General features: G+C 50.2%; 1 protein-coding gene across 50 annotated transcripts in view; it reads right to left on the bottom strand.

The window, feature by feature from the left end:
- Positions 1 to 23,907, bottom strand: part of KALRN (kalirin RhoGEF kinase) — a 656,402-nt gene that overhangs the window by 32,093 nt on the left and 600,402 nt on the right. For 18 of the 50 annotated variants that reach the window (XM_072725283.1, XM_072725313.1, XM_072725288.1 and 15 more), the window contains 12 exons: positions 23,496 to 23,599; positions 23,239 to 23,308; positions 22,854 to 22,940; positions 22,082 to 22,174; positions 21,283 to 21,333; positions 20,343 to 20,420; positions 16,826 to 17,011; positions 16,284 to 16,455; positions 11,914 to 12,152; positions 10,025 to 10,281; positions 6,310 to 6,433; positions 5,075 to 5,134 (listed from right to left, as the gene is read on the bottom strand). In XM_072725283.1, the coding sequence (XP_072581384.1) occupies positions 5,075 to 5,134; positions 6,310 to 6,433; positions 10,025 to 10,281; positions 11,914 to 12,152; positions 16,284 to 16,455; positions 16,826 to 17,011; positions 20,343 to 20,420; positions 21,283 to 21,333; positions 22,082 to 22,174; positions 22,854 to 22,940; positions 23,239 to 23,308; positions 23,496 to 23,599 (1,521 nt within the window). The other 32 variants (XM_072725286.1, XM_072725316.1, XM_072725291.1 and 29 more) reach the window with 4 other exon arrangements.

Here is a 23,907-nt window from a genome sequence, read left to right as displayed (position 1 = left end):
TTGGATCTGTGTGGTGCTCCAAGGATGCCACAGCACATACACAAACACCTGTGGCCTTGAGCTGTGTGACCTCTCAGGCGACCTGAGGCTCAGCAGGACTAAGTGGCCCGAGGCTTCACAGCCCACCGTGCCCGGACTGCAAGTCGGGTTTTCTGACTCCTGTTCTGCTGTTCTTCCCATCTGGTGTTTGCCTTTGTGTGATTTTCGAAAAAAAGTAATCTCTGCACCCAAAGTGGGGTTTGACCTCACGACCCCAACACCAAGAGTCGGATGCTCTACCTGGCAGAGTCAGCCAGGTGCCCTGTCTTTGCGTGGTTTTTGTTTAAGTCATGCTTTAGCCCTGGAGAGCTGAGAAATGATATTCCTCTTTGTTGAGCTGGAGAGTCGAGCAACAAATCCGCACAGAAAACTGGCCCTGGAAGGCAGGGCTTCTCATCTGCCAGGATCTGTGTTTTAGATCAAAAACCACCTGGAGGTGGGGGGATTCTGAGAGGGGAGCAGGGCGGCAGAGGTGGGGGGAACGACGGCCAGGGAAAGCTGGCATCCGCCTTCAGGGCACCTTCTCGCTTTCAAACTGAAAGGTACAGCTTCTTTGCCTCAGTTTCCTCTTCTAAAAGTCTCTGAAGGGGGTGGGGGTGGGGGACGGAGAGGAATGGGGAGTTATTGTTCAGTGGGTACAGTTTCAACTCGAGACGAAGAGAAGTTCCAGAAATGAAGAGTGGGGACGGCTGCACAACGCCGTGAAGGTATTTGATGCCACTTAAAAGTGGTCGAGACGGTAAATTTTATGTCGTGTGTTGTACCACAGTAAAAAGTAAATGGAGGGGATGGGGTTGGCTGAAGGCTTCTACACGTCCGTCAACTCGAGAGTCTGGGGTTCTTACCCTGACTGGAGATTTCCGTCCAAAGCAGCGTTGCCTTCCCAAGTGCCTTCTCCCCTCACCTCTCAGAACTCTCCCCTGCAGGACCCCAACCCTGTTCTTACACAGAAAGGGACCCCCTGGGCTGACCGTCCTGCAGCGGGCGTAATGACCCAGGGGGATGTCTGCATTTAGTCTGCGTCACCGATGAGGCTGGCTCCTTGTGGGACGGCTGGGGCAGAGATGGAGCTTTTTGGAATCGTGACAATCAAAGTAATTTGATGGACTGATGTCCTCTGCTAAAAGTGGCATCGGGCCTTCGCTTTAAAATTAAGATGCGCTTATCTAATTGGGCTTGACCTAGAGCTGGACTGAGACACCCCAGCCCCGATGACGAAGGCCTAAGTCTGGGAGGCCGGTTGAGGCCTGACGGAGGCAAGTGGGGCTGGGGGGCAGGCGCACAATCCCGAGTCTCAGCACGGTCCTCGGACAACTTGTCGAGATGGCGTGGGTGTGGGAACCTGCCCAGCTGGGTCCTTGCGAGAAATCCGGGACGGCCCAGGGAGGCTCTGGCCCTCTCAGCGGTGGGCGCCGGCTCACAGGGTGAATGCAGGGTCTGATCCCGCGAGCCCGTCTCCAGCCTGTGAGCGCAGAGGCTGGGCCACGCCGGGGCCGGCGCAGGCAGGTGGGCGGGTGATGCACAGCCCAGCATCACACCTGTCGTCCTCACCTGGAGCCGGCAGTCAGCCGTCTACACCGTGCTGGGAAGAAATGAATGCATGGCAACGTGCTCCCCGAACAGCCGAGCGTTTGATCTGCAGCCCGACTGACTCTTCTTCCACTTGGAGGTATCTGTCTCGTGTCTAACATCCTCTTTTCCACCAGCTCGCAACGTGTCATCAGCACAAGATAAAGTAAGGGGAGCTCTGGATGGACCCCTGCCACGTCTGGAATAGTTCCCTCCATGTCCCGGATCCGCAGCAGCGTGGGGGACTGGGAGCCAACCTCGGGCCCGTGGGCTGGGCCGAGTGGGGGCTGCGCCCGACTCTCCACGAGCGTCTCCCCACGGGGAGGCCCTACGTCAGAGCACAGCCACCTGCTCCTGCGGAGCTGGGTGTTCCTAGAGAGCCTTGGAGGTCAGATCCCCGGGGCTCAAGGGGCTCCGCTGCCTCTTCATTAGCTTTCGGGGCGGTGTGCGTCGGCCTCCGTGACCTGGACGGTGGGGCCCAGGCCAGCCCTGAGGGTGATCAGCAGCCGCCGTCAGCACAGACCCAAGGAGACGGCTCCTGAGGGCCCCTCCAAACCACCGAGTGAGAAGAAGGGGAGTAGCGATCGTGTAGGGACCCGTGTGTGGGAGCAGGAGCGCGGGCGGCCCACGGGCCCGGCCAAGGTGACGCGTCCAGGCCCAGCGCGGGCCACGGGCCGCTGACAGCCACGCGACGCACATCCCGGGCTCAGTCTCGGAAGGGTGAGCGAGATGGGGGCCAGGCGATCCCCGGACGGTCACCCAGCAGCCAGAGGCCTTGGGGGCCGCCTGACCCCTAAGCTGGGTCTGCTCTGCCATCCATGTCGAGGTGAAGTTCCAGAGGCCTATCCCGCGGGAAAATTGTCGCCTGGTGTTGAACACGTTGCCTTTCTAGGTCTAGTTTGTTAACCCGTGTCTGCAAACTCTGGGGGGGGCAGTGCCAGGACGCCCGCTGCCCCCCGCAGGGCCCTGGGCTAACCACAGTGCTCGGCTGCTTTCTCACCCAGGTCCTCCGAACAGGCCGGTTAGCTGCAGCGTCTGCCGCCAGGATTGTATTTGAAAACTTGGGGATCCCTGCGGGGGCTCAGTGGTTCGGTGCCTGCCTTCCGCCCAGGGCGTGATCCTGGAGACTCGGGATCGAGTCCCACATCGGGCTCCCTGCATGGAGCCTGCTTCTCCCTCTGCCTGTGTCTCTGCCTCTCTCTCATGAATAAATAAATAAAAATCTTAAAAAAAAAAAAAGAAAACTGCAGACGCGCACCAACACAATTCATGGCTTGCCTCCATTCAGCATGAACATCTAATGCCTTTGCTTACGCATCCCAAAGCACCTCCCTGGGACCCATCTCACCTAAGAACCTTAGAAATGTGTTCAATTCACAAAGCAGGGCTAACGTGTGTGTGTGTGTGTGTGTGTGTGTGTGTGTGTGTGTGTGTGAATGTGCTTTTGCTTATCTAACCATAGATAGAGTGGAGCATCTGATGACATCACTTAACTCTCTCCGTTTGCATTGTGAGCCTGGCCCCAAATGGCCCTGTGCCCACTTCCTGCATTAAAGAGCAGGGTGGTGGGGCCCCTGGGTGGCTCAGTGCTTGAGCACCTGCCTTCAGCTCAGGGCTGATCCTGAGGTCCCGGGATTGAGTCCCGCATCGGGTTCCCCACAGGGAGCCTGCTCCTCCCTCTGCCTGTGTCTCTGCCTCTTTCTGTGTATCTCTCAAGAATAAATAAATAAAATCTTAAAAAAAAAAAAAAAGAAGAAGAGCAGGATGGGAAAGCTGCTTTTCTCTCCCCATTCCACCTAAGCTGAGAAAGGTCCCAAGTTGCCTTCTAGATCACAAATACACAGCTCTTCTCCTCCCTCTGCCTGAATTTCCTCTACTTAAAGAGGACATCAGTGAGACAGCCCAGCGAAACTTAGACCCGCAGATATAGATGTGATGAAGGGTCTACAAGCAGATACGTGTGGGCTCCATGGGAGCTGGTGCCTATCCTATGAAACACAAAGAAAGCAGAGGCACCAGTTTCCCCCTGGCTTCCTCATTCTCCAGGATACATTTAGACCACGAATGCCATACCCACTTCCTCCCACAGTGGAGCCCTGCATTGACCCACACCTGCTGGATTTAGCTCTGTGGCAATACCCACACCCACAAGCAACCATTGCATCCTGGCAGGACTCCTACTTTCAACCACTTGTCTCTGGCCTGATTCAACAGAACCGGCATCTTCCACAGCTGACTTACTCCTTCTTGGGCGGAGTGGTCTTTCTTGGGTTTTGTGGTGGTGGTTGCCCTAATATGGTGGTGGATTTCTTTGGGATGAGGTCAAATTAGAATAAGAATAATAAAAGTCCATCTGGTTAAGTGAAAAGCTTAGGTCTATAAAAAGGAAAGAGTTTTTGAAAATACTCTTTATTTTGTGCTTAGAGGAAATCTCTAAACTTTTCCCCTTTTATTGGTGATGGGAACACAGATTTGGAGGAAAACATTTCCATCTACTCTGAAAAACAAGATGGCAGGGAAAGCCAGGTCCAGGTTTGCTCTAATTGTCTAGGGTTTGTAAATTTATGAGGGTTGTCAGTGGCAAGCCATGCAGGAGTCCTACTTCTCTAACCCAAGAGAGTTTCTAGCCAAGAGGGGGAGGGAAGTTGGCTCAATGTTCCTGATGGAAGTGTTGGTTCTACTCCCATACCTCTCGCACCCGATAGTGTCAGAAAGGTTCCCGACAACATTTTAGTCTCCCCATCTCTAGAGAGACCGCTGCTAATGCTACAGAGGGGAGGCCATTCCCAGGGCTGCTTTTGGTTTCTGGTGGGACAGCCACCACCCAGGAGCCCGGGGGCCGGGCAGAGGTGGGTCCTGCAGTGGCTACGACCACTCGTTGGCTCTCAGCCAGCCCTACACAGTAATAGGGATCAGGTCATTCACCAGGCCACAACACCTAGGCCACCCTTTTGCTGGAGCCTCAAGGGAGCAATACGTCCTAGCAGAAGAACCAGATGGAGAGGATAAAGGGGAAAGAAAAAGAGGGAAGAGGGAGGAAGGGGAGAAACAAAAGAGGGAGAAACTCAAACTAAAAGGGTTCTTTCAGCTGGGAATCGGCCACTCTTCTTAACGCCATTTTCCATGGGGGAAAAAAGTGCTCTAAGTGTCCAACAATGAAGGTGGATATTTTCTATACGAAGCCATACCCAGCAAGAAGGAAATATTAAAGAAGCATTCAAGAGAACCAGATGTTTTAGTTTTTTTGTTTTTGTTTTGTTTTGTTTTTAGAAAATATCTAGGTCAGGTCTTCTATAAAAATTGAGCTGAATGAATGTTCTTTTTAAGTTGGGACGGGGACACCCAGAGGTGCCCTCGTGTCACCATTTATCCTTGACTGACCGGTCACTTCGGCAAGGTCACTGGTACAGAACACATTGATAAAGACAATCATTATAGCAAATAGGACAACAATAGCCGGTTCTACCTCCATGCTAGTATTAGGGTCAAGATCATCACACTCTGACTCCTCGGAACTGTTCGTCTCCTTGGAGGGCAGCATGAGGAAGGGGAAGAAAGAGAACACAGTTAGAACATAGGCAGCTCTTGCTCGAGAGTGAGGAGGACGTCAGAAAGGCACGAGCAATGGGAAATCGGGCAGAGAAAAACACCAGGTGCTTCTAGGGTAGGGGTGCCGATCACGGGGGAGGGGGGGAGCATGCTCTTTCGGGGCGGGGGGTGGGGTGGGTAGGGAGGGAAGGAGGCTGGAATCGTGTGCCGCCCCGCATTTCGTGGGAAACCGCAGTGGAAGGGGCAACCACAGGAAACAGGAGTGCTGTAGAATTTAAACTCTTGTCTTCTGTGAGGCTGGGCTTCCCCGAGGAGAGTGAAGGAGGGGATACAATTTCTTTTCCCCAAGAAGGACGGTAGCATGGGTTTTGGTTGTCCTTATTGCGCTCAGGAAGGGGAAAAAGTGCCGCGTGGGTCATCACCCAGCATAGTGATGTTCAGCATCAGCAGTCTAATTCCCACTGTCCAGAGTCAGGTGTTTTCCGAGGGCCCAACGCAAAGAAAACGGATCACATTGTTTCAGGATGGCGGGGGGGTGGGGGGGGCCCAAGGGGCTGCCGAAGCTTAGCATCAGTGGGTTCACGGTAAGGGGGGGATTGTTACAAAACCAGTAACTTGGGCTTTGCCACTGTGCCTCCCCTTCCCTGCCCACGTGGGGGCCTGAAAATGATGTCGTCTGAATTCTGGGGAAAAGAAATGAAACTCCACCAAGGCCATAGTGGCCCTGAGATTCCAAACCTCAGACTTCTTGGGGTTGGAGGTTTGGCAAGCACCCCTCACCTCCTTACCCCGCGTGTGTTTTCAAACCTAGGATACTGAACGGGCAGCTTTGAGAGCTTCGGTATGAACCAAACATCTTGCATTTTTATAAGAATAACGCTGCAGATAATTTCGTTATAAGGCATGTGCACAGTATCAGGAGAAAGGTATAAAGGAAAAAAAAAGATACTTACTTATTTGAATCGAAGTTGCCAGGAGAAATAAAAAATAAAAAATAAATTGATCTTGCATGCAAAATCCTGCTAAACTACTTCCCCTCTGGTCCCCACACTGGGAAAAAAAAAAAAAAAAAATCCCCGTCCACCCAAATTGAGATGCTGCAGGGTGGGAGTAGATGAGAGGTGGGACACAGCTCTGGAAGACCTTACTCACTTTAACAGAGACTTTGTTGCCCAGAATATCCTTGGGTTTACGAGCCCCTGTGGCTTCATTTTTACCCGTGTTCTCCACGTCTGCCCGCTTTCTCATTCGTAGAGTATGCCATGAACATGACTTCCTGTTGTACCAAAAAATGCACCAGTCAAAATGGCAGGTCAGGGCAGAGTGAGGCGGTGGGTGGGCTTGCCACCCTTGGGTGAGTCAGTAGGTGAGATGCTCCAGTCAAGCCCCAGCTTCAGAGGCCCCGAACCTGCACGCCAGCTCCTGTGGTGGCTGGTAGCTGATCTTGCCTCCAGGAGGGAGAGTGAGGATGGGCTCTGGCCCCTCCTGAGAGACGTGCAAGGTTGGCTGCAGCACTTGAGGAAAATACGAGGACTGGGTGATTAAACTCTACCAAGGAAGTCTTTGTATCCTACTGATGAAGCCTCAGAGGACTGAGGAATTCCCTTCCTGAGCAGTACACTGGATGGTGGAAGAATGAGGTGGGGCAGGGGCGGGGGGCTGAATAGAACAGAGAAGCGTATTTTATGGTGCAGAAACTACTGGTACATTCCCAGGACCACATATAAAGACCAAAAGGATGATTTTGAGGTTCGCATCTCATGATTTGCATCTGGGCTATGGCTACTCCCAAACACTGTACTACAGGTACGATTGTCTTCTAGGGCATTTGATTTAATACACAGTTGAGCACCACTCATTTATCTGGTTATTTTAGGATAAAGGGTTTCTTGGTTTATGTCCTCCCCATCACTCAGTGTTTGAGTAAAGAGCTCTGTGGAGCGTAAAGAGGTCCTAGAGATTTCCTGGTGGGAGAAGACCCATTACGTGCTCCCCTCTCACACTACCCCAGCTTCCTCCTTCCTACAAGGGGGTTGGAGGCTCCTTCACGGACGTGTAAAGAGAAGCTCGGAGCTGAGCTCCTGAGTTCCACGTATGTCCAGGGCTCAAAAACAAAGATGCCAAAGCCAAGTCACAAATAGCATTGATGACCCTGAGCAGGCATCATCGGTTTCAGGTGTGGTCACAGAATTTGGATGAAATTCTATTATTGTCTGGAATAAGTGAGGTTGGCCTCCCGTCAGGGTCTCCTTGTCAAACTTAGGGCTTTGCAGAGAGAGCTTGATGAAAAGAGCCTTCGTTAAGGGAAAGAGGAGAGGGAGAGGGAGGGAGAGAGAGAGGGAAGGAGGGAGGCAGAGAGAGAAAGGGGCACAAGGTTTAGGAGGAAAGAGAATGTTCTATATGTCAGGAATTTTAGGATGTCCTCAAGGTGTTTCCAAAGTATTTATCACTAACACACACGTTCAGTGCTCACCCTTCCGAATAGGAAAGAGCAGTTACAGTCCCATTCTCAAATTTGGGGGGGATGTGGGCTCCATCAGAAAACAAGAGTCTCTCGGCCAGACCTTCTCTTGTGCCTCCTGAACAGGCAGGCTCCCTAGCAACAGCAACTCAGGTCGGTGGTTGTACCTCAGCAAGAACCAGTCATGGAGACTAACCCTAGACAGTATCATTGTTAACTTCAGATATTCATTCACCTCATAACTTTAACCCCCAAATCCACATCCCTGACTCAGTCTGAGAACACCTTTGAGTCAGGGAGGTCCATGCCGCATGTCCTAGGGTGGACAGCCCAGTGGGCGTGGGCGTGAGTGTGGGGCATGTTCCTACGTTTATTACAACCCTCTATCATTCCATATGGTTGGTGAGAAGCTAGAAATGTTACAAATAATGTTCAGAAGGAAGACTCAGAGTAGTATCAGTGGCAGGACAGGCTCAATTTCATATTCTTCTTCCCAGAAGAAGTCGTCATCATGGTTTGGGGAGCTTCCATCACTTGGCCACGGGAACTGACGTGGAAACAGGGTTTCAGTAACGTTTATGCTGGAGACATCACACCCAACTCGGACTCCTGTGCTCAGAGTAGGCCCTGGGGGCGTGTCCTTCACTGATAAATACCGACAACCACTTTAAGTCTGTGGCTCTGCTCCCCCCTGCCCGCCCCCCCCCCCCCAACCCTTGTGCAAGAGGGGCTGACAAGGGACCAGAATGACCCATTTGTACTTGGATCTGGTCTCTTTCACCCAGCCTGACGTCCCTTCTCCCTTCCCTCCTGCGGGAGGTATAAAAAAGTGACCAAAAGATGCCAATGTGAGGAGGAAGTGCTGAGCGGCTGGATAATTAGATCAAGAATCATGACAAGTTAGCTCTGTAAGGCAACTGATTACTAAGGACTTCAGTGCTTTGAGGGACCTTATTTCTGAGGCTTCTTAAAAGGTACCAAAAGCAAATGTCTTTAGAATAAAATGAATTGGGTCTATTGTGCCTTGCAGGCCATGACTGCCTTCCAGCTGGGCCTATGGTTACCTAGCAAGGCCAGGGGCAGCTCGGTAGCCTCTGTGCCCTGAGCTTGAGAAAGGGCCAAGGAAGTACTGCTCTGCTGGTATCCCCATCAGCCGTCTTGTGGGGGGTTCCCTCTACCTCTGCCGTGGAGGGCCACACGGCATGGAAACCCCGGGGGTGCGGGTGCAGGCCAAACACTGCCCTGTACCCCAGTCATTCCTTTACGTCAGCACCTCAAGGGCACCCAGCTGGACAGCATTCAATCTGTATGATTCCACACCTCAGGGGTTAGAGACAGAGAATACGGGCTGCTGAAGGGAAGGCTAGTATTGGAGCTTTAGCGACAAAAGCGCTTTTTGGGGAGGAAAAAACTGCCAATGCATTCAACCGATTCCTAAAATACAGAAAAGGGGGGAGGAAAAAAAAAAGAAGAAGAAGAATTGTTTGCACATTTAAAACTCCCAGAATAGTGAAATAGGGGAAAAAGGGTCAACTAGTCTTTAGCCTCATTAAAACATGCTCATGGTGAAAATTTATTTTACATATTTAAAATAGTACATTTAAAATTATTAGTTACATTACAGGTACAATGATGAACATTGTGACTCTCCATTTATATTGCACAACCTGACTTCATCCATATGGGGTTCTTTAAATAGTGCAAAATACTTTATACAGGAATGTGTTCGGAAGGGTCTTCGCAACCAAAATTAGGAAAAGAAATATTTTACAAATTACCATGAACATATATATTAAAGTGACAGGGGAGGGGAGAAATTAAAAAAAAAAAGTTACAATCTGTACAGAGAAATTGCCACAGACAACCAAAAAGTTCCCTCTCTCCTGGGAGAAGCAGCAGGCCTCTGACCTATACAGGTCTGGCGTTTGTGCTAAGGTCATTTTTTGGCGTCAATCAAAAAAAAAATAATATATATATTTATGTATCAGTAACTTAATACAATATAAATAAAGTCCAGTCCAGTGAATCCTGTGGTAGGTCAAATGGAGCAACAGAAGGCATGCCTTTTGTCATCTAGGGTTTCAGTAGGGTTCTTTTCTTAATGGGGGAGGGGAGGAAAAAAATGAACAGAAAATTATAAATGAAAAGGGGAAAAAAAAACAAAAAACAAAAAACAAACCCACAGCCACTACTGTCAACAGCATCAAAAGAGCCTGGAACAATCCAGCCTGGATGCCCCATGCTGCGTGTGGTTCCAGCACTCAAACATTGGTTCCGGTGGTACTGTCGAGAAAAAGCAGCAGGAATTCCCTAGCGTGTGTTTGCATTTTTTTTGTGTTCTTTGTTTGGTTTTGATTTTTTTTAATCCACACACTCCTCTCCCGGGGAAGCCAACGAGGCACTTACTTGATGCTTCCGTCACTATTTTCTGCTGCCGCCGTGGCTTTGGTGAGGGGCGCCAGGACGCTGCCCGGGACCCAGCCCTCGGCCGCGGGGGACCGGTCGCTGGCAGGCTGGTACACCAGGCACATGTTCTGCTGGTTGACGGCGAGGACCTGGACCACCTCACCTTGGCTCACACAGATTTCGTTCTCCTTCAGTGCATAGTAATCTTTGATCACGGCCATGGATGAGGTCCCGTTGCAGCCTCCCAGGTCGCCCTGCTAGGACACAAGGGTGAGAGGGGTACGGACAACAAGAAGGCTGGTTCGCACGGCTGGCTCCACAGCCCTGCGGGGTTAGAGGCCAAACCGCCCACTGGCAGGGTGAATACCAGGCAGAAGATTATCCTGAGCCATAAAGTTGTATCTAGAGACAAGCTTCGAAATTCTATTTTTTACAACAAGGTTGCCTATGGTAGGCAAGTAGGTATAAACCCTCTCCTCTGGAAGCCTCCGGAGCCTGCAACCTTCCCACCAGCATCCTCTAATGTGAGCAAGAGTGTGGCAGACGCACAGGGGTACAGAGCACCTGGGCAGAGGGATGTTGGGGCAAAGGTCAGGTCCGGGGCACAGAGAGACCCTTTGAAACATTTTTTTCTTCCTTTCAAAAAAGCATCGATCTTCTGCTACATTCTGATCTTCTTTGAGCCGGGAGTAACAATGAGATGTTTGCCCCGTTCAAAGGCAAGACCATGACCTACTCTGACCCAACTCCAGTGGGAACAAAACTCCTCTGGCCTTGCCCGTATTCATTGATACAAGAGGGCCTGCCTCTGTGGCCTTTTCACAGGACGACCGCAGGAAAGCTGCTTGCACACCTGTACCTCCCCCGCCCAGGGAGGCCTGGCTACCTCCCAGAGCGTGATCAGAGCCAGGAAATCTTCCGTAAGTTTGACAAAAGGCCAATATGACTTCAACGAATTCACGAGGGGTTTTCATCATAGAAAATCATTTCCAGGTAATGTGATGAAATAGGTCAAGGACAGTTATTCTAATACAGAATTGACCTCAGACATTAATAGCTGACTTAAAAAAAAAAAACTTAGTTCATTTATTATTAATAGTGAATGTCAAAAATCAAGATCATCTAATCATTTGGATAAAACAAATAAAACTGTAAGATCAGAACACGTGAATAAAAAAGTGTAGACGCTATTCACAGATCCATTAAGTTCTAGAGGCAACCGGGGCCTCATGAGATTAAAGAGGTTGCTAAGGTCCTGGAACAAGTGAGCTGCAGAATTTGGAATGGGAACCAGATTGCCTGGATTCCTAATCTAGCACTTTTCCCACTTATTCTTCTCACACCTGCCGCTCTGTAGGGTCAAAACGGCTGTGTAGACTGGGTCTACAGTTCATTCTATGCTGCTCCCGTGGTGATGTTTGAATCGTGGGTTACCTGTGATAAACGTCTAATCCAAGGCTGCTTTCCCATTCACCCCCAGAGGCGCAGTTTCCCCTCGCTGCATCAGCCAGTAGACGGTGAAGGACTGTGCCGCAGCTCCCCGTGAGAAAGGGCCATCTCTTTAAGATGTCAGACACTAGAGTTGTGACTTAGGTGACCCAAACTATAGCTACTCTACTTGGTGTAAGTCAAAACTGCTGCTACGATATTACCTTACATCTGCAGAATTTTCTGCAGACAACAACAGCCCTTTAACCCAGAGTGTCTGAGCAGAGGGAACTGGTCTAACTCCATTTGCAGGGGAAGAAAGAGAAATGATTGAGACGAGGCTGTATTTAGTGGGTTGTTTCTGGTCAAAGGAACAGCATGAAAAAGAAGCTACTTCCTACAGTGAGCCTGGAGGTGGCCCCTCAGAGTGGTGGGGGTGGGGGTAGCGGGCTGTCACTTACCTTGCTGGCCTCAAACTTGTCCCCAGGCTGGTGGTAGTCAAACCCTGGACTGCCATTGGAGGTAGATATCTTCAGGGGTGGCAGTGGTGGGTTATAGCTGGAGCCCTTTGGAGGCTTCTCAGAGCCCGCGGGGCCAGAGGAGTAGGGCCTGGGGCTGGCTTGGGGAACCCTGGACGGCTGGGACCTCATCACGGCTGTGCTCCTTTCTTTCCGCTGATACTCAATGGGTGACTGTAGGGCTGTGGGGTAAGAGCGGACGGTTACTCTAAGCCCCGGGGAATCCCACAAGGATTTGGAAGCTTATTATAATGGGCTTTGTGCCAGGCATTGTGGTGATACACGAGGAAGACACTACCCTTGTTTTTAAGGAACGTACGATCTACCGTGAGAATTCAGAAAGCTACCTTAATGAGGAAAACGCAAACACGAAGCGATACCCTCTATGAGGTGCCTGGTGTTGTGCAAAAGGAGGGAGAGAAGGCTTTGTGTGTATGTGTGTGCACGTGCACGTGCGTGTATGTACCCGGGGTGGTGGTGATAACACTTCAGACTCTGCAGGAGGTAGGCAAGTGGGAAGTGTGTCTGGGCAACAGGATGCAGCCAGATTACCTGCGGCAGCAGAAGGCCATGCGCCTCCGTGGAGGAAGAGGAGACGAGACAGGTAAGGGAGGTTATTGGTGCCGTGGTTGAAGGATCTACAAAGCCAGCCTAATGGGTTTGGGTGTCATTCTGAAGATCACAAAGAGTGACTGGATTAAGTGACCTTGAACATTTTAAGTTCTTTCACCAGAGCCACATTCAAAGAACATTAACTTCGTGGCAGTTGGGAGGAGGGACTAGAGAGGCTGATTCAGAAACTGTGAGATAGTGACCAGCGAGGGGCCCACGCAGAGCAGAGCCGGGGAGACTGTAGAATGGCTACAGGGTGGCAGGCGTTCCGGAGGGAGCCTCGACGGCCACAGCCCCGATGGGAGGGGGAGGCAAGGGCTGAGGGTCACTCCAATTTGGAGACTGGGAGAATGGTAGTTAGTAGAAGTCCAGAGATAGAGGAAAGGTGTGAGCTTTGGTTTACAGAGTTTAAGATAAGAAAGTTCCAAGGCCTGGCCCGAGTTCTCAGGCTGGTGTAGCCAAGGCAAAGCCATTCAGGGCAATGATGACTTCAAGGGCTGGCCCACTTTTGTCATTCTTATCAAGATCCTCTGTAACAAATATTTGAGTGGGTTAACAGCTGGGGCCTAGAGAACTTTCATGGACAGGGATATTTCTAGAGTGATAAGTATGTATTTCAGTAGGACTCAACACAGGGTCACACTTCTTCACCTTTGAGGTTTCAGGAGGGTAATATTGGCCCTGAGATGCCTGCACATGTCTCTGAGTAAAAGATGCCTGGCCCTGCTCTATCATCACATCCTTGTCCCTCGAGTGTGTCATAGTATAAAACAGGCTCCGGCCAGAGCTCAGCCTTTCTCCCTGGAGGGTACTCTGTAGGCATTAAATATTTAAGTATGGATAATCTAGCTCAGGAATGTCTCCATAATTCACTATAACTAAGAGAAAGGTCCCTTGGAACCATGTAAAAGCCTGGATCACCAACTACACTCAAAGAAATGCAGTTCCAAGTTTTAAGTGGACAGCAGAGAGTTTTGAAGCAGGCCTCATCACGCTGACCGTATGGATCAGACCCATCACATGGAATTGGGAGTACGACCTGATTATATGCAATAACCGTGCTGAAGCGTTTCAGAATATTACGGCTTTCTAAATGAGCTACACAGAGGGCCTTCGTCCTTCTGCCGGCCTCAGTCTGCGCTACTCAGGTCTTAGGAAGCTGTGAATCTCAAGCCTGATCCTGTTTCTTTCTTTGCTTTGTTTGCTAGGGAGCTCGTAGATAAACGTGCGCCCTACCGCCAGCGACTATGCTGTAGTTTATGGTTAAAAGCCCAATATTAAGTTATATAGTTCTGGGTTCAAGTCTTTGTTTCATCACTTACTGTTTTTGTGACCTTGGACAAGTTTATTAATCTCCCTGACTCCTTTTCCTCACTTGAAAAATCCAGGATGAGAGGATTTACCTTTCCCTGTTGACAAGAGGATTAAATGTGATAATACATGTGCGCACATGCTTAGCACTGTGCTGGGCCCAGAGAAAGGACTCCATGTGTGTGCGCCATTGTTATTTCAATTATTTCCGGTTTTGATTTTTTCTTATTTGTCTTTTGTACTGAATCGATAAACTTAAAAATCTCATCCCAGCTTAGAACTTCTGACAGAAGTTCTTAACTACTAGAATGCAATTTAATGAATATATTTTACATATGTGCACTTTTTGTATAAAATCATTTTATCAACATAGGTGTTGATTGAAAGTTCTACATTCAGAACCTGTAAACTATATACAACTTCTGCTGCTATCCCCTCAGGGCTGGGTTGGTGTTTAATTTTAGATTTTTTAGAATGAGAAAGAACCCTAGAGATCACAAAGTTTTTTTCACCAAACTGTTCTACAGCTGGGGGGTCCGGGGGCATGACCCTCAAATACTCTGACGCAGTGTGAGATTGCTTTGAAGTTTCATGTTTATCTTGCTATATAATTTCTTTTCATTTGTTTTAAAGTAAATATGATGAGTGAAATCCCTTACCATGCAGTTAGCTGATATTGTCTACAGGGAGCTGTGCCATGTTTCCCCGCTTCCAGTACTGCTGGCAGGCGCACCAGAGCACGTGCCAATGTGGGCAGAGCAGATCGTCCCTCCTTTTCCCCAAACAAGCCAACAGAGGCCCAGAGAAATGTTATGATTTGCTCACAGTCCTCAAGTGGTATGTCACGTTTAACCTTTCCCCATAGCGTTCAGGTCCATGCTGGACAACCAACCAGTGCTGCCTGTGCCGTTCAAAAGAGTCCAGATTCTACTACTGGCAAGGGTGACACATCTGACAGTGGATCTGTGTCCGTGCTTTGGTGTGTGTGCATATACAGGCATACATGCTGCTCAGTGTGTGTGTGTATGTGTACATATGAGTATATATGCTTGCTGAGTCTGTAGGTGTGTGTGTATGTGTACATACAGGCACATGTGCTTGCTGAGTCTATGTGTGCATGCATGTATGTGTACACGTGGGCATGCGTGCTTGCTCAGTCCACGTGTGCATGTCTGTGTATGTGTACATACAGGCATATGTGCTTGCTGAATCTCCATGTGCATGCGTGTGTGTGCACATATGGGCATGTGTGCTTGCTGAGTCTGTGTGTGCCTATCTGTATGTGTACATACAGGCACATGTGCTTGCTAAATCTCTGTGTGCGCGCATATATGTGGGCATATGTGCTTGCTCAGTCCGTGTGTGTGTGTGTGTGTATGTGTACATACAGGCATATGTGCATGCATGTGTGTGCATACATACGGGCATGTGTGCTTGCTCAGTCCGTGTATGCATGTGTGTATGTGTACATACAGGCATATATGCTTGCTGAGTCTGTGTGTGCATGCATGTGTGTGTGCATATGGGCATGCATGCTTGCTCAGTCTGTGTGTGTGTGTGTGTGTGTGTGTGTGTGTGTGCATACCATACGTGCTTGCTAAGTCTCTGGGCTAACTTCATTTCTGGCTACATTTTGCCTTCAGCTTCCAGTTCTGTTTCTGCACAGAGACTTCTGAGTGCATCAACTTGAGAGATGAGCACTGGTTTAAAACCGTACACTTCCTGTCACATGGTAAGCTCAATGTGGAGACAACGCCAGCGGTGAAAAGAAAAAAAGAAATGCTAACAAGGTAGCAGCGCCCTATCACTTGGGCTCCCACTGCCAGGTAGGGGACTCCTGCAGGGTCCGTAGACAGCTACACTCTCTGCATAATCACGAGTTCTGGGCAGTTCACGGTATTACTGAAACTGAGAGCTTAGGAATCAGTCACCTCTCCTTCGAAAGGCTCAGGATGGCTGGCAAGGGGACTTATGTAGGCTCTCCCACTGATCTGTCAAACTCCCAGTTATCACCTGTGAAAACACTAGCCATTAGCCACCAAATGCGAAAACACAGGACCCTGATACTCAGCCCCTAGGACAAGGGGGATACGCCCTATTCAGATTTCTGCTGCAACTACTATTAGCTGTCAGTCTTGGCCGCAGGCATATATGCTGTGTCTCGGCTCTTCTTTTGGAAAGATGGGGCTTCCTTATCATGTTCCATCTGCTCCACTGACCTATCCAGGTTCAGAAAAATCCTAAACAAAGTGTTTCTGAAAACTACAAACCTATCATCCATATAAAATGTCATCTGGGCTCATGAAGTCACTGTAAGCCCAGACCCAAGGGAGCTCAGAGGTGTGGGGTCCCCTGAAAATGGCCCTATTAGAAGCCAGGCCTGTACCTACCATTTAAGAAGTCTCGCTGTGTTTCTAAGACTTGATTGATGTCCTGCACCCAGGCCTGCTGAATGTCCGCGTTGGCAGCTTGCAGAATGACCCTCTCAGAAGTCTCCCTGTTCATGAGTGCAAACTTGCAGGGGTCATTGTCCACGTTCTCCTCCAGGACCAAGTAATTCATCTGGAAGAAACCAAGGTGATTCTTTTCATTTTTAAGTGGTTTAAAAAAACAACGACAACAACATGGTACAGTTCCTCAAAGTATTTACTTCAGGAGTCATTTCCAAAATTTTGTCCTGGATCCAACAGCTAACCACGCTGGTTTCTGACTTTGAGTGAATGGCCTGATCCTGGAGAACAAGCAGGACCTGCAGGACCTGCACTCAGCCTGTCTCTTTCTCTCAAAATACTTGAGCTTCGCACCCACAGCTTCTTTGGCCGAAAGACCATCAAGGTTCTGAATCTGTACTCGCTCCAGATCTCTGTCTTAGGGAAGCAGCTCCCAGGATTGGCTCTTCCCTGTCCCTTGTCATCCCTGGCGGGAGCCTTACCTTGATGCTCCTTTTGAACATGTAGCCCGGGGTGAGGGATCCCTTCCTTAGCAGTTCACTGAAGATGACAATTTGCTCAAAGAGGAACACGCGCCTCTCCTTGGTCCGGGACTGCATGCCTGCGTCCAGCTCAATCACATAGAACGTGTCCTGTTGCAGCAGCTTCCCCTGGGCGGTCAGGGTGCCCTGATGGAAGCAAGTGCAAGGAAGTGGGGTGAAGGAGGTGAAAACCCGGGAGGGGGCCACAGCTCTCTGTGTCTACAAACCTGCCCCCGTAAGAACACAGACAACAGACCTGACACTAAAAGCCTCAGGGCTCTAGTTAGAGACTGAATTAGGATCCATCTCACTCAGGTAGGGCAGACACAGAGCCCTGGGGAGAGGGGGAGAAGGGAAAGAAGGCTATGAAACCACTAAGAAGCAGCCCTAAGAAAATGCCAGAAGGGAGGAAGGTAAAATGATTAGCTAAAAAGATGTTCAGATATTATCCTGCTCTTCTTATTTTTTATTAAAAGGAGAACAGAAAGTGGGTGACACCTGTAGCCTTTCTGTCCTCAGAGCTCTGAGAGATGTTGTCTGCTTGGCTCCCTTGTGGCATGGGCCAAGGACCTGGGGTACTCTTATGGCCATGGACCTAGAACCAACCTGCGGCCAAGGGAAGTGATGTTGGCAGGATGACAAGTCATCTAATGAGTTGGGCCCCTGTCATTTCCTTCTATGATTTCAGGATGGAGTCTTAGTTAGAATTAGTTTAATTCTGAAGTCTTCGTCTCCTGCTATCGATCAACAGGTACAGTTAGAGTAGCATATACAGGTGCTCATGTTTTACAAGATATTTTTCGGGGTCCTGTGATCCTTCTTAAAATGCTTTGAGCTAGCAGGCCACTTGCCAGCTCACAGAGGGGGAAGTCTATGTGGTTTGCTGGTTTCTAGCCTGATTTTCAGACACATCTTCACATCTTCAAAGGAAATTAGGTCCAACCCAGCAGGTCTTCACAGAAGCCATTGGAGAGCTTTGCTTTCTCTACTGTTTGCAGCAAGAACATGCTGACAGCTGATATCTGATAGCAGCCAGAGGGCCTCCTCTGAACCATACTCTCTCAGGTGATGACTTCTGCTGTTTAGTAAAAATGTGGGTCATTCTCTGCACATGATGCCTTATTCCAAACAGTACCTAGCACACGGGTCATTTTTCTTTCCCATTCCTGAGAAACACCTGCTCTCTGCTTGGATCACGGCTCCTTACTGTCAAGGTCAGCAGCCAAACAGGCTTATCTCTACCCTGGTCCAAAGTTAATATTAAGCTAGTGACCAGCTAGCCAGGAAAGCTCTAAAAGCTCTATTACTGTTACATAAGAGCCTGACCCATGAATTACAGCCCTGCTGATGCCAAAGGGAAAGCTAGAGAGAATTTAAGAGAGAGAATCTACGGGAGGAGGTGAGCTTCTCCCAGGCCCAAAGCCCAGGATTTTAGAAGGGACAGAGGGATGTTCATGGTCCTTTTTAATTAGCTGAAGGAACTCAAAGCAGATTCTCTGAGACTTGATGGAAAAAGGAGATGGTGGTGCTTGACTGAAAAGAGAAGATAATTTTACAGTCTGCGTGTGGCCTTCTGTGCACTCACGTGTGCACGCACAACACAATTCCTGTGGAGTCTAATGCTGATGTTGAATTCCTGTCAGTGCTCAGTGCCCCCAAAGACCCAGAGAAAGTCAAGCCAGACTCCTCCTCAGAAACAGGGGCACATCAAAGCATAAGAGCAATAGGGATTACATGGTTTGTTCAGAATAGCCTCGGAATAGACCTGGCATCGTCCCAAGGGAGAAAGTGTAAAAACTTGATCCAGTGTGCCTAGAGAAAACCCATATAAGGACTCAGGGTATCTTTCTGCTGCAAACCCCTGCTTGCTCTAATGCCTCAGGTGGAGAACTGGGAATCTATGAAAAATAAACAGCAAAGAAAACCCTCCACATAGTTCCTGGTCACAGGAACAAAGCAATGGCAGACAGGGATACCAGGAAGGGCTGGAAAGGTGGGGAGGACAAGACAATTGGGATCAAGAACATAATGAATCTAATTCAGTAACTCAAACCTGAATGTAGCATCTCCTAACTTTACTTATAGACCAGTCTGCCTTATTTCTATCCTATCCTATTCTATTCTAATTTAGCCAGGGGAAAAAAGGCTATTATTTTCCTTATTATATCAACTTCCTTCATTTCCCCTTGTTATATCAACTTCCAAGAACCCCTTTTCTCTAGAAAGGAATAATAAAATCTTAGGTTGTAGAATTACCAGGAAGCAGGATTAGAAGATCCACATCTTTCTCTAAGGGGTTCAACAATCATTAAATGCCAGTCAATAATTGTGTCAGTTCCAATTTTAAATTAATATTCAAAACAGATATTAGATATAGTTAGCATATGAGGTTTGGATATAAACTATAGGCAGCCAATTATCAAGTTTAAAGTAGGAAAGTCAACTTTTTCTTCAAAGATTCACTGGGATTTATGGGTTGAATTGCCCCCACCTCCCCATTCATATGTTGAAGTCCAAGCCACCAGTATCTCAGAATGTGACCATATTGGGAGATAGGATCTTTTCAGGGGGAATCAAGTTACAGGGAGGTCATTAGGCTGAGATCTACTAGAACAGGACTGGTGTCCTTATAAAAAGGGGAAATTTGCATACAGAAAAATGTACAGAGGGAAGACAACGTGAAGACACAGGAAGAATGTCGTGTGAACATGAAGACGGCCATCTACAGGCCAAGGAGACAGGCCTGCACAGATCTGTCCCTCACAGCCCTCAGGAGAAACCATCACTGCCTATACCTTGATCTCAGACTCCTAGACTCCAGAAAAGTGAGATTTTAAATTCTGTTGTTTAAGCCACCCAGTCTGTGGGAATTTGTTATGGTAGCCCTAGCAAACTAATTATTCACTGAAGCCAAAATTCTGGGGACATCTAGCTGTTTCTCCTAAGATTGATTCTCTTCTTCAAAGAACAGAAATGTGTACATGATGTTTTAAAGCTTTAAATGTTCATTTAACTAACGAGCCAGCCGTTATGTAGACCTATTTACTAGAACCACTGTCTCTCTCTCTCCAAAAAAAAAAAAAAAGTTCCATTTTCCCTCTCTTGCTACTTCCATCCCATAGTCCCACTCTCCCTCATAGTCCTTGCATAGTCCTTGAATTTCTCAAGCAAGAAAGCAAAGGAGAGAGGTCACCAGCAGGTCTACAGTTACAAGGAATTTGGGGTCTTTCTAACCCCCTCTAACTGTGACTCCAGCTTGGTGGACTGCTCTGTAGATTCCTCTGACTGCCCTATCACTGGATATCCTAAATAGATCAATCTTCTGGGCCCATGAGCCAGAGGGGCCTGGCGTGAAGGCACAGATGGTGAGTAGAGGCGGCGGAGGAGGCGGGCACGGGGCTTCAAAGGGAAGCGGCCTCAGAGCCCGGGCTCCTGCTGTCCAGAAGAGAGAAGGCTCAGAGCATTCTTAAGGGCTCACCTCAAAGCCCTGCAGGCGTCCCAGATTCATCATGTCATTGCAGCGTTTTGGAACAAGGCACATTAACTCCACTGCTTTCTGTGGGAAAGAACAATAGCAGCTCAGGACGGGGATGAGCACTCAGGCAGGAAGCTTAGGGCAATTCCGTGCGGGAAGACAGGGACCTCCCGGGGGCTCCCTGATTCCAGGCAAGGACACTGGTCCCTGCAGTCCACTCCTAGAGCAGTGTGGGCTTTTCTGTTCTAGTTGGGGTGTTGGTCAACAGTGCAGGGCTCCATGTGAATCAGAGACCCCACGTGGCGGAGAACGCTACCCAGCCAGCCTTTTCCTCCTTCCCACTTTTATTTAGCGATTCTCTTTCCTTCTCATATTTTCTTTCTTCCCTCTGTTGCTTCTCGGCTGCCTAAGCAACAGCCCAGCCTGGCTTGTGAAACACTAGAGGTTTTAACCTAAAATGACCTACCAGAATGGTCTGTAACCTCTCTGGCTTAAAGTAATCCCCATGGTGACATTGTTTCAAAGGACTTCACTTAGGGAGTAATCCTCGGGGGTAGGGGAGGGAGTGAAAACAGGATATGTTATGTGTTGAACTCGGATAGTACCTGGGCTCATGGATGAAACTGCACACGGGAACCCTGAATCTCTGAAGGATGTCAGAGGACTCAAATATCCCCCTTTCCCACCATAAGTCCCTGGAGCCACGTGGAGAACATGAGAGGAGCGAAACTCTGGTGTTTCCCAGGACAGAATTCTCAGGTTTGAGAAAAACACTCAGTGTGTTCATTACTACTGGCCGTTCCCCATCCTGTGGAGCTGCTCTCTGCAAGGGGCTCTGAGAGGACTCCGCCCAGACCCCCGGCCCTCCGGAGCCAGTTCTTCCCCCTTAGATACGACACCCAACACCATCGCCAAGGACGGCCAGCGCTGCGAGAAGACTCACCTCGATATCCGAACACTCCAAGCCAGCCTTCTCACTGTATCTCAGGAAGTCCTAGCAAGTGGGAGAAGCAGGGAAGGGTGCGGGAGGGTGACATCGGTTAGGCCAACAGAGCGCCATAAAAAACCCAGCATCGTAAAACCTTCAATGACACCCAGACAACTTTCCTCCCCAACAGACATGGCAGTGTGTCGCAGAAGCAGAGGTAGGACGTTATGAGTCACATTGGAAACAACAGGGAGAAAACCCCCAGATACTCAAAAGAGGAAAAGCTATGGGGAAAGGGAGGGAGAGGGGGGAGAGGGGGAAGTTATGTCCAGAAAGCCTGGGAGAAAGGAGAGCTCAGTCTCTCTCTTCCATGTACCTCACATTCTGTAAGACAAACCAAATCAAACCGCTTCAAAAAGTAAAATATGATCAGATTTTAGGTATTCCTCATCTAAGCTTTCCAGGGCCTTGCCTTTGCTTTTCTTTCTCCTTGTGGTCGCTCTGATTTTATGTTCTTCCTATTTTTTATCTTTTAAAGATCCCAAGTGAGTGATGGTGACAAAGGAAGAAAGCGACTTGAAAGTGAACTAACCGTCAACCTTGAAGACAGGAATGACATGCGTGCAATTTGTTTGGAGGCAGAGCTGACCCAAGTAGAGGACAGAAGATAAGAGCCCACAAGGCGGCACCCCCCTCCCCGGCCTAGTTCATGGGGAAAGTGTGGTGGGGACAGAGCCTCACGCTGACCTGCTCGCCAACTCAGAGCCCAGGAAGAGCCTTCTCCGGCCCTGCCTCAGGCTTGCTGCTCTCTTACCTTGAGGAGCAACTGATATTTTGTGATTCTCTGAATGGGCTTGATGAGGAAGTCGCTAAGGGTCAGCCTTTGATTTATCTCCTGTTTCACCTCCTGGAACACAAGGGAGCGACGTTAGAGGAAAAAGGAGCCAAAGAACTGGAGTCCTGGGTATTAGGGTTCAAGGTGAGAAGGACACGCCTTCCTGTTTGCCATAAAGTTCTAGAATCCTCAAACAACGTGAGGGGCAGAGCTGCCCACACAGCGGCTCATGTGTTTCAGACAACACGCAGCACACCTCGGCGGCCACCTTCTGCAACGCACGTACCTCCCGCCTGTGTCCTCGCCCCAGCCCTGGGGACGAGGTGGAAGGGGAAGGGGTGCCTGTGGTCTCTGGTGCTCCAGGGCCGCGTCAGAGGGGCTTCTCCCAGGGCCCGGGCCCAACGGGCTGGGCCCTCAACGCAGATCTGCCCACGGTCGGCCCAGGGCTCTTCCCGGGGGCGGCCTGGCCTGTCCTCAAGCAAAGCGAGCACCTTCCTGGAAGGAGCCTGAGAGAAGCCCTGGGGAGGGGAGCGGAGACCTGCAGGTGCCTTGGAGCAGTCTCGGGGGACAGAGCCCTGGAGAGTGGGTCACGGTTCTTGTGCCAACGGGCCTCCGCCAGCGGGCCACCTGGCCGCCGGGGCCTCCGAGCCCGGCCCTGGCCCCGCCGAGGCAGCCCCGGCCTGAAGGTCCCGGAGCCGTGGGGGCACCTGCCCACCCTTCCTCCCCGACCCCGGCCCGGCCCAGTGCTTACGTCGAAGTAGGCGTCGTACTCGGCCACGATGTACTCGGAGCGCGGCTTGTTCTGGCAGTACCACACGTAGACGTGCAGCTTGCGCTCCTGCCGAAGCAGAGGGCAGGTGCTCAGGCTGGCGGGGGGGAAGGTAGGTGGGGGGAGAGGGGGACGGGGGGGGGGGAGCGCGAGCGCCCAGCCGAGATGGCAGACAGACAGACAGATGGAGAAGCAGGCTCCGCGCCGAGCGGGCAGCCCGACGTGGGGCTCAACCCCAGGGCCCCGGGATCAGCGCCTGAGCGGGGGGAGGGGGGCAGCTGCTCCACCACGAGCCACCCAGGCCCAGGGAGGACAAAGGCCGGTCCAGGGGCCCGGCGGCGGGGCCCAGAGCTGCGGGCGCACTCACGTGTTTAATGAAGAGCTGGGCCAGTCTGTCCTGCTCCTGGATACATTTTTCCAGTTCAGCCAGGAAAAAGCTAAAAGGAGGAAGAGGGTGTAAGGGGGTGTAAGGGGGGGAAGCCACATCCTTCAGAACTGCAGTATTGCTCGGCGAGAAGATCAGTGACGTCAGCCTCTCCCCCGACCCGACCCGACCCGACCCCGAAGGTCAGGTGCAGGGGAGGACGGAGGGTCCCGGGGTTCTCCGGACCGCGGAGCACTTACTCCTTGTGCCAGTCGTAAATCTGGTGGATATTTCCAAACACGATTTTATCCTTCCCTCGCATGTCCTCGGGGACACCCTTTTCTTCTATTCTCTTCATGAAGCCCTACAGAGCAGAGGCAGCGGTCAGTGGGGCATCTTCACAAGAAAGCTATCCTGCCTGCACCATAGGGCAGCCCCATGGGCAGGCCCACCCCGCAGGGGGCCGAGGGCCAGCTCCTCCGTGCTTTCTCAGGGCTCCTCAGAGCTCGGCCAGGACTTTACCCCATGCGGGGCGACACACGCAGCTCTGATGAAGTTCTAGGTCTCTTTCTTGGTCTCCCCAGCCCCCTAAAGAGAGTCTTTTTCATCCAACCATCTAAATGCCCCTAAGGTAAACCCTCAAGGAGAGGGAGCATGTTTTGTTTTGTTTTG

This window comes from Vulpes vulpes, chromosome 1, assembly GCF_048418805.1.
Source record: "Vulpes vulpes isolate BD-2025 chromosome 1, VulVul3, whole genome shotgun sequence".
NCBI lineage: Eukaryota > Metazoa > Chordata > Mammalia > Carnivora > Canidae > Vulpes > Vulpes vulpes.
This window is presented reverse-complemented; position numbering and strand designations above follow the sequence as displayed.